Below are 9,977 nucleotides of genomic sequence, written 5' to 3' on the forward strand. Positions count from 1 at the left end.
GATAGATAGATAGATAGATAGATAGATAGATAGATAGATAGATAGATAGATAGATAGATAGATAGATAGATAGATAGATAGATAGATAGATAGATAGATAGATAGATAGATAGATAGATAGATAGATAGATAGATAGATAGATAGATAGATAGATAGATAGATAGATAGATAGATAGATAGATAGATAGATAGATAAAAAGATGGATGGACAGATGGATGGACAGATGGATAGATACGGACAGATGGGAAAATGGGTAGACAGATGTTTTTTGTTTTATTCATGTTTTATAAGGTGACCTTGTTTTTTTAAATGCGCCTATAACATTTATTATTATTATTATTATTATTATTATTATTATTATTATTATTATTTATAATGGAAAAATGCTCAAAAACTTAAAGAAATAAATAGAAAAATTACACTTTCCCCTCCAACCTAAGATTGCTCTAAGAGTTATCTACAACAGGTAAGATATTACTTGTTTACAACTTTCCCACGTAACCCCCGCTGTTAAAAAATATCTCTTTAAAATAACCTTTGAAGCTTTCTGAGGTTTTGCCGAGTGTTTTGAAGAAGTGAAACTTCATCACACATCCGATCCGTGTGACGTCTCCTTTTTTTAATCAGGAACTAAACGTGTCATTGAAGCCGTAGAGCCGTTCGGTCTGAAAACCTGAGCAGCGTTTTTTTTTTTAAACAGGATGAGCTGTTTGGAAATTAGTTTTCTACCAGTTCACATTTTCTAAATTTATGATACTGTTGGTCGTTGCTTGAATACCAGCTGGAGAGGACCAGTTGTAACATGGAAGATTTACCTCAGGGCCATTTGAAACCAGCAAATGAATCCACACAGCTTCTGAAACCTGTTTAGATAAAGTGACATATTACTAATATTACCACTTCGACTGAGCTAATATGGCGTCACCACTTCTGTACCGTTATGACACTTTGTGCACATTAGTCCCTCGTCTATCACAGGGTTGCGTTCCGGACTATGAATAAGGACCAAACTTTTTCAGATCAGATCAAAACTATCCCTGCATTTCAGAAGAAAGCAACAGCCGGAAGCACTGCTGGCTTCTGGGTAATGTACCGTATTTTCTGCCGTACAAGTTGCATCCGTCCAAATTAGTCTAAAAAAGTGGAAAACCCCATAAATAAGTTGCTTCGTCGCATACGTCGCATCTATTATGCGTCACAGTCATGACTCGTCATGTTTGCTACGCATCACCGCTGACAACCCAGAAATGTTGTGCCAAAAATCGATTGTCTGCCAAATGGCAGCTGCAGGAGTGTGCACGGGAGGACTTTAACAAGATTAACACTTAAAAACAATTATTTGTTTGCTCAAAATTATAGTAAATGTGTGTCTCAGTCTAACGTTTGCTTAATAAATTCACTTTCATGGTCAAATCAGCTGCATTGCGCCGGGATGTCGCAGCGAAATGAAACTGATTCGGGACGACGGCGGCAGGTTACGGCAAGCCAATTGTGTCATTAATAGCCACTTTTACCTATCAATTCAATTCAGTTTAGTTATATAGCGCCAAGTCACAACAGAAGTCGTCTCAGGGCACTGAACAGAAACATTTATATATAAAATAAGTTAACAGAAACATTCATATTTAAAAATAATAATATAGCATTATTTATCTGAGGAGCAGACTGCTTTGAGTTTAACCCCATTACATGAAACAACGGCATGTCTTACTGCTCTGCTGCCATCTAGTGGCTGAAAATGGTACTGTTCATTCTTTTTCGGTCAGAATGAATGAAAATTGTCATATCTCAGCCAAAAATTGGTTTATAAATATGGGAAAAAATCCATTAATACTTTGCTTCGGCCTATAAGTCACAGGGCATGCAAATTATTTATAAAACCACGACTTATACAGCGAAAAATACGGTAGTTCTTTTGACTGGTGATACAGTGTAGGCTTATTAAAAGAAAACTATAAAATGGCGGCACCTATCCAAAGTATTTTCTTTTCCGCTAACTTCTTACTGTATCCCGTACAGTCCCAATCACGTGAGTAATGTTAAAGTTGACAATCGTGTGTCGTGTACAATCTTTATTTTTTGTTTGTTTATTTATTTTTTTGTCATTTACAATCTTACTTTGAACAAACGCAAAAGAGAAAGTCCGCAAAAGTGGAACTGCGAAGTAGGGACACTGGAAATAATATTTTTTTTACAGTTTTCATGGTAAAATCAGAGTTTTGTCAGCAGGTGAAGCTGTTTGTTTTCACAGCAGCATTGATTAAGCTGTTTATTTAATTATTTAAATGTGCGGCAGGAAACCGAGCCTACTAACTGCTGCCAGAGATGTCCGGTTATTTTAGCAATACGTTAAAGTATGAATCACTTCTACATGTTTTCTTGTGCCGTGATTATTTGATTCCTCTTGTCAGATGCTGAACTCGGTCTTCTCCTCCGCCTTCGGCCTCGTCGGAGCCATTTACTGCATCAGCGTGGCCTCGGCCGGTTTGGCCATCGGACCCAAATGTCTTGTGGATGAAAAGTGGATATACCCATTTGAGAACACGGGGACGTGAGTGTCCCTCCCATCAACGCATGTTTGATTTTTCTCTAAAGATGCTTTAAGGATGATACCAAATCAAAGCAGCAGCTCTGACTGTGACTCGTCTTTTCGCTCTTCCTCCTTTTTTTACTCCTTCTGATAGATTTATCGTCAGTCTGAGAACAGTGTGAGGCAGGGCTCAGTTACTAAATTAAAATAAAAACTTGGTCAGAAAAACGAACCAATCTAGTTCATATTTATGAAAGAATATATATTTTTTGGATTATAAGGCGCATTAAGCGAAACTAAAACATTTTGACTGATTTTTGAGCTCCGTGTACCAAATAAGATCAGTTAGAGGTCAGTAATCACAACCAGAATTAACACATAAGGTGCACCAGATTATAAGTCTCACTGTCGATTTTAGAGAAAATTACAGGATTTTAAGTGCGACTTATAGTTGGAAAAATATGGTAACCTGACCGTGTTTTTAAAATGTAATATTTCAATTCTTTCGTATAGAAATTTGATCTTTTCCCAAAACATGATAACAAATACATCATTAATTTCTTATGCCTTGCGTTTTATTAGCAGTTTGCAATCTACTTTAAAATAATGAGATAATTAAAAAAAAAAAATGCAATATTTGATTAAGCAGAGTCTGTTGAACTTTTTTTTTCTTGACTGTGGTTCATCAGTAATAGTTTGACTGGTCCAGTTTGGATGTTCTTGGTTGTGATTTCCATGATAACAAATAAGATTATTAAAAAAAACTCAGCTTCAAAGTTGGTTTGTTTCTATGAGAAGTTCACACGAGCTGTTCTCAGCTGTTGAGCACAATGAGAAGCAATGTTTGTCACAGCCTTGCACTTCTGTTTTAATACATTTAAAACATTATCTCGCAGGCCAGATACAAATATAACGAGGCCTGTATCTGACCCGAGGGCCTTAACTTTGACACGTAGGTATTAATTTATAAAAATATACATAGAAGTAACTGCAATATCCTAATTATCCACTAAGAGGCTGACTAAACCAAGGGTTTCTTTTCAGCTGGACTGTTTGAATTTTCCTAAATCTTGTTACCAAATGATGCTTTTTTGTTTTGTTCTTGTCATATTATTTCCTTAAATGCTCATTATTTATTTATTTTTTTGAATCAAGGAGAATTATTGATTTACACAAGCTGGAAATTTGGTTAAAATTTTAGCTTCCATGCTCATTTGTCTCCAGAAGTTATTCAGATGTGTCATCACCTCACCAGGCTCTAGAAGAAGACCCAAACTATCACTTTCTTTACTAATAAAGTAGCTGATCCCAGGATCCACAAAGGCTCAACTCTATACCAAGAACTGGAAACTGCTGGACGAGTGTTAGAGTCTACAAAGAAACCAGCTCATGTTTGAGGTGGTGCTAACAAAGAAAGATGCTCCTGCTTCAAAAGCCACATCTTAAAGCTTGAGGGAAAAAGCCAAATGCTTTGTGGAGAAAAGTTTTATAGTCGGACGAGACAAAGATTGAGTATTTGACAACGATGACAAGAAGCTATACCACCTGTCAAGCACGGCAGAGGTATCAGGATGCTGTGGTATTGGTGCATTGCACAAAAATGGATGGAGTAATAAGGAGAGGAGCTACCTCCAAGTTCTTCAACTTCACCTCAGATCACGTTGAAACATGGACACAGATGGTGTTCCAACAAGACAAGGGAATTAAACACCCACCAGAAAGTTTCTGATGGGATAATCAGGTTAACATCAAGCTTCTGGAAGGACCTCACCAAGCCCTGACTTCAACCTTATTAAAAACGTGTGGACTCAACTTCATGATCCGTTGCCGTAAAACCATCCGGTTTAAATGACCTCGGCCACAAGCAGAGGTCAACATGCAGCCAGAATTAACCAGACACTGGATGGTGGTTCAACAAAGACTGTGTTTAATTAATGAGGATGTTTGTACAAATCGTGAGCTTTCATGAATAATTTTGATTCTGTTAGATTAGAGATAATCTACGACAAATTCAACCCTGGAAAAGACAGGTCCTAATAACTCTTTAAACAGACAAAGTGAGCATAACAGTCATGCTCATTTTGAATGTATATAAACTTGTGAATGCAATTTTTGTTGTGAACTGGTGCAAATCTGAACAAGAGAAGTTGCATTTCCTGCTAAAATGCAGATTGAATGCTTATTGCAGATGAACTTGCTGAAAAACAGCTGAAATTATCTTTAAAAATAAAAAAAATAGACTGAAATGCAGCTGAAATGAAAGAGCAACCAGGGTGCATTCACACCAATTAGCAGAAGAAAGCAGAAAGAACACATATTTTCTGAAGCAGGTTTAAATAAGCAGAACTGAGCACAAAAATTTAGAAATCAGCTAAATAAAAATAAAATTAGCAAAAAAAAAAATCTAAAACATAGTTGAAAAGGCAGAAAGAAGCTTAACCTATGAGGGAAGTGGAAAGAGCTGAAATTAGCTTAAAAATGTGGAATTAGCTGAAAAAGCTAAAAATTGCATAAACAGCTAAAGTAAAGTAGCTAAAATAGCAAAAAAAATTATGAAACTAGCTGAAAAAAGCATAACAAGCTAAAATTAACAGAAAGAAGGTAATTAGGCTGAAAGTAGCAGAAATTACCAAGAAAAACTTGAATTTATCTGAAAACAGCTGAAAATAGCATTAAAAAAGAAGCTAAAACGATAACTGAAAATATACAAGAAGCTTAAATTAGCAGAAGAAAGCAGAAACAACACATTTGCTAAATTTGTCTGAAATAAGCAGAAATGAGCACAAAACGTAGAAACTATCTGGAAAACAGCTACAATTATCCCAAAAAACCCAGCTCTAAAGTAGCTAAAAAAGCAGAAAGAAGCTAAAATTAAAAGAAGGAAGTGGAGAGAGCACATTTTTCCTAATTTTGGCTGAAAAAGGTTTAAACGAGTCCAAAAAATGTGGAATTAGCTGAAAAAGCTTAAATTAGCATAAAACAGCTACGTAGCAGCTGAAATAGTAGAAAAAGCTGAAACTTGCAGAAATAAGCTGAAAGGAGCATAAAAAGCTGAAATTAAAAGAAAGAAGTTAGAAGAAGCAAAAAAGTGTTGTAGTTAGCAGAAAGAATCTGAAAGGAGCATAAAACAGCTGAAAAAACAGCTGAACTTAGCTGAAAGTAGCCAAAAAAAAGTTTAAATTTGCGCAAGGAAGCTAAAAGAAGCTGAACCAGAACAAAATGTGAAAGGAGCAGTGAAAGGTTGTAAAATGAGCCCAGTTAATTTTCTATGAGGAAAAGAAAAGTGTCAGAAAAGGCTAAATATTTCAAAGTTGCACCAATAACAAAAGCCATATCAGAATGAATGTTTTAATTGATGACTTGTTGAAACAGCTTGAAAACTCTGGGATGAGAAACGCGCCAAACAACCTACGGAAGACAAATGGATCACAATAGTGTGAATGCTTCATGAACATTCACACTATTAAACTCCTGAAAAGTGAATGTTTAATCAAACTTGATCCCCTGAGCATAAACTCTGTACTGAAGCTTTAACGTAACGGAAGATAATGGACAATTTAAAAAGTGTATTTTTTTGGGGTCTCATTTTCCCCGTGAGAAGTCTGAATCTGTGTGGTATGATGACTCTACTTGTCTGGACTTGAGTTTTGACTTTCACTGAATTAAAAACAAAACAATCCCGAGGCGTGAGAGCATGTAAAAAGTGTCAACTCTTTGAGGCTCATCTGTTTTATCATCTCCTTCTTCACTAGTTTAACTTTATGAAAGGCATGAGCTTAGAGATGTTTTTCTTTCTCCTCCTTTTTTGTTTCATTTCTCTTCTTACTGACAATTTTTCACTTCTCCAATTATTTACATTTTTTTCTGCCACCCCAGACTTTGCCTGTTGCACTCATGGAATAATCAGTGCTGTGTCCTGAACGGTGACTCTCTGTTCTCCTTCCCAGCGGTAACACCAGCTACCTGGTAAACCAGACTCTGTGGTCAACCTGCGAATACCCCGAGAACGTGGTGATGTGGCACGTTGTGCTCTTCTCCATCCTCCTGAGCATGGGCGCTCTGCAGGCGGTGCTCTGTGGCATCCAGGTGGTCAACGGCTGCATAGGATGCATCTGTGGAGACTGTCGGGAAAGTAATGATGTAGGTGAACAAGTTTACACATGAAAACACTTCAAATGAGTTTAAACATATATATACTGTGTATATTTATATATATATATATATATACATATATATATATACATATACACACACACACAGATCAACTATAAGACATATCAGCATGAACGTGAAACAATGCCACTTTGGTGATTTTATGTTTTTTAGAGCAATTGTAAACTCTTTTCAAAGCTGACACTGTTGGGAAACAGGAAATAGAGGAAAGAGAGCTTTCAGATTGTTTTCATCCTGTGCTGATTATGTTTTGTGTGCAAGGAAGTTGGTAAAATGACCGATACGGGGCAGTTGTGCAACCGAACAAGAAAAGGGCTCTTCAGTTTGAATTTAGAGTCAAACTTTTTGGAAACAGGCTTGAAGCAACAGCGTGTATAAACTCCTTCAGCAAAACGGATCAGACTAAAAGGATAAAATTTGTTACTACACAATAAAAGTGTGAGCGAGTAAATCTTAATAAAAACAAAAACAAATCTTTCTTAATTTTACATCTGCACGTTCCAAAATATTCTAAACAGTCAGACACCAAAACTTTTACATCATTACTCATCCAATCAGATTAGTTTGATGACATATTAGCCTAAACTTGTGAGGAATAAATTGTTTAATAGCAATTAAGATTAGATTTATGGAAGTGGCAAACTGTAATAAAGCCAAAATAGGAAATATATGCTTGAATTTGCTTCTTACTTTTATGCTTAACTTATTTTGTTTGTAGACGTTGCCTGTAAGAAAAGCACAAAAGTCGACGAAGACAACTTTTAAAATAGGAAAAATGTAACTTTCTTTACCTGTACCCTTGTTACACTTTAAAAAAATTAATATAACTTGCAAATGCACAAAACATACAGGAGCCTAACCTAGGCGCAACATCCATCCATCCATCCATTATCTTTACCCGCTTATTCCATTTTGGGTCACGGGGATCGCTGGTGCCCATGTCCAGCAATCACTGTGCGAGGGGCGGGGGACACCCTGGATAGGTCGCAAGTCCATCACAGGGACACATAGAGACAAACGAGACAAACAACCATTCACTCTCTCACTCACACCTAGGGACAATTTAGAGTCACCAATCAGCCTAACATGCATGTTTTTGGACTGTGGGAGGAAACCGGAGCACCCGGAGAAAACCCACGCATGCACAGAGAGAACATGCAAACTCCACCCAGAAAGGCCCCTGGACCGGGGTTTGAACCAAGGACCTGCTCGCTGAGAGGCAGCAGCTCTACCAGTTGCGCCACCGTGCTGCCCTAGGCGCAACAAAATACCGTAATTACATAAACATTATACCAAAGAAAAGACAATTCATTTTTTTAAAGAATTTTGTAGTTGACAAGGACGAAACTAAAAAAGATGTACGTTTCATTTGACTATTTTGTTTTAAAAAGTATAAATAGCCTACAGCCTGCCCGGTTTATTTAAACAAAGCTAGTTAGCTTAGCAGTTAGCCCACGGCTAACAGACTACAACCATTGTCGGCATTATTTATTCAAGCAGAAGATGTATATACATGTATATGATTTTGTTTCAATAACATGCTACTTAACAATCACTAGAATGACAATAAGATGTCATGCTCTAACACAAAAAAACAAAACAACGAAGTCTCTGAATAGAAGACGTGACATGTCACGAACTGACACCATTCAGTCCATCTCTTCTCATAATGCGTTTGTTCTTTTCAAAGGTTAACACTTCAGTAAGTATTTGAGGGTGCAAATCATAAATGGTCATTTTTGTGTAAAAACATATTTCTAGCAATGCTAGAAGGCTTTCTTTCAAGGATCATTCTAGGATATGAACAAACAAACACAAGGGTTGGTATTCAACACCAATCAAAACGTGTGTCTAATCTCAAAAACAAATGCAACAGTTAAAGAAGTATTACAGTCACGATCTGTTCCAGGACCAGGACAAAAAAAAAAATCTGTTCTGATGACACCAGGACCAGAATCACGATCCGTATTGTGCATCCGTATTCAGGGCGCAGGAGAGGAGCGCCCAGAATGGTCCTATTCTCTTGTGTTGAAGAGAAGGTAGTGCGCATGTCCAACTTTTAACAAGAGTCTATGGGCAAAGATTCTTGCGCCCCCAGTGCAGAAATACGTCATCAATCAGATACAACGTTTTTGAAAAAAACAACTTAACTCATCATTAACGATAAAATATTTATCTTACACACACAAAAACAACAACATATATTTCAAAATGTTTTTACTTTATTATTTCATTTTTATTTAATTTTTTCTGTCTTCAAGGTAATGGTGAGTTGTTTAAGTGGTGGGGCGGCGCCCTAGCGCCCCCTATTGACCAGCCGCCACTGATTAAAGGACAAACTGGTGAATTCTCAATGACAATTAAATGAATAAACTCACAACTTGTAAACACATGGAAAAAGTTAAAATCCACATGTCCTTTTGAACAGAAACATGTCTGCACAGCTTGAAGATTAAACTTTATTAAGCACATGGTTGACCGTACAGTCAAATGGCAACAGTTGCCTTTAAGGATTCACAATCCATGTGTCTAAAATAATAAGATGAGCTAAAACAGTTAGGTGTTTGTAAACTGCAGTCAAATGTAGAGCGCACACATTAACTCGATGCTCCCGTTGTTTGGGATCTGCTTCCTGTCCTCAACATGAGTGAAGGTGTGATTTTTGTTCTTTTTGCAGGATGACGGAGGACTGTAGAGGGGAAGATTTCTCTGCTGGGACCTAATTTCATCAAACTGTAACCTTGGAGATGTAAAAAAATGTATGAGAAGAAGCTTGCTTAGATATTTTTTAATGATGTTTGACTTTTCATCCATTCTATATAAATATATTAAGATTTTACTTCAGTTTTTGTTAAATTTTCAGTCATGCCTTCTGACATTTGTAGATGAAAACAGATACAGGAAAAATTCCTTATAAAGAAATCATGTGTTATCTGTAAAATGTTCACATACGTTATAAAATACCAGTTATTAAAAGTTATTTAAGGAGGGAAACCAGCAGGTTGTGTCGAATCTTCACTTTGTCGCAGTGTCCCATCCTGAGCAGCACATTGGCGACAGTGGAAAGGAAAAACTCCCTTTCAATGGGAACAAACTTCCAGCAGAACTAGGCTCAGGATGGGCAGCCATCTGCCTCGAAAGGCTGGAGTCAGAGAGGACAGGAAAGAGACGCGGACAAACACAAAATAACCGGACTAAGTGTCGTTTATATGGGAAGAAAGACAAAGAAAAACACGATAATGAGCGAAATATTTGCAAAATACATATTTAAA

General features: G+C 36.8%; 1 protein-coding gene across 1 annotated transcript in view; it reads left to right on the top strand.

Annotated features, from left to right (window-relative positions):
• tm4sf5 (transmembrane 4 L six family member 5) overlaps window positions 1-9,476 on the top strand; it is a 17,159-nt gene extending 7,683 nt beyond the window's left edge. Inside the window, exons 3-5 of the mRNA XM_037683763.1 lie at window positions 2,414-2,553; window positions 6,480-6,672; window positions 9,383-9,476. Coding sequence (XP_037539691.1) covers window positions 2,414-2,553; window positions 6,480-6,672; window positions 9,383-9,400 — 351 coding nt within the window. The 3' untranslated portion in view covers window positions 9,401-9,476. The remainder of the gene's footprint in view (window positions 1-2,413; window positions 2,554-6,479; window positions 6,673-9,382) is intronic.
• Window positions 9,477-9,977: the final 501 nt, after the last annotated feature.

The sequence above is a fragment of the Nematolebias whitei genome, chromosome 1 (assembly GCF_014905685.2).
Source record: "Nematolebias whitei isolate Nwh7 chromosome 1, NemWhi1, whole genome shotgun sequence".
Lineage (NCBI taxonomy): Eukaryota > Metazoa > Chordata > Actinopteri > Cyprinodontiformes > Rivulidae > Nematolebias > Nematolebias whitei.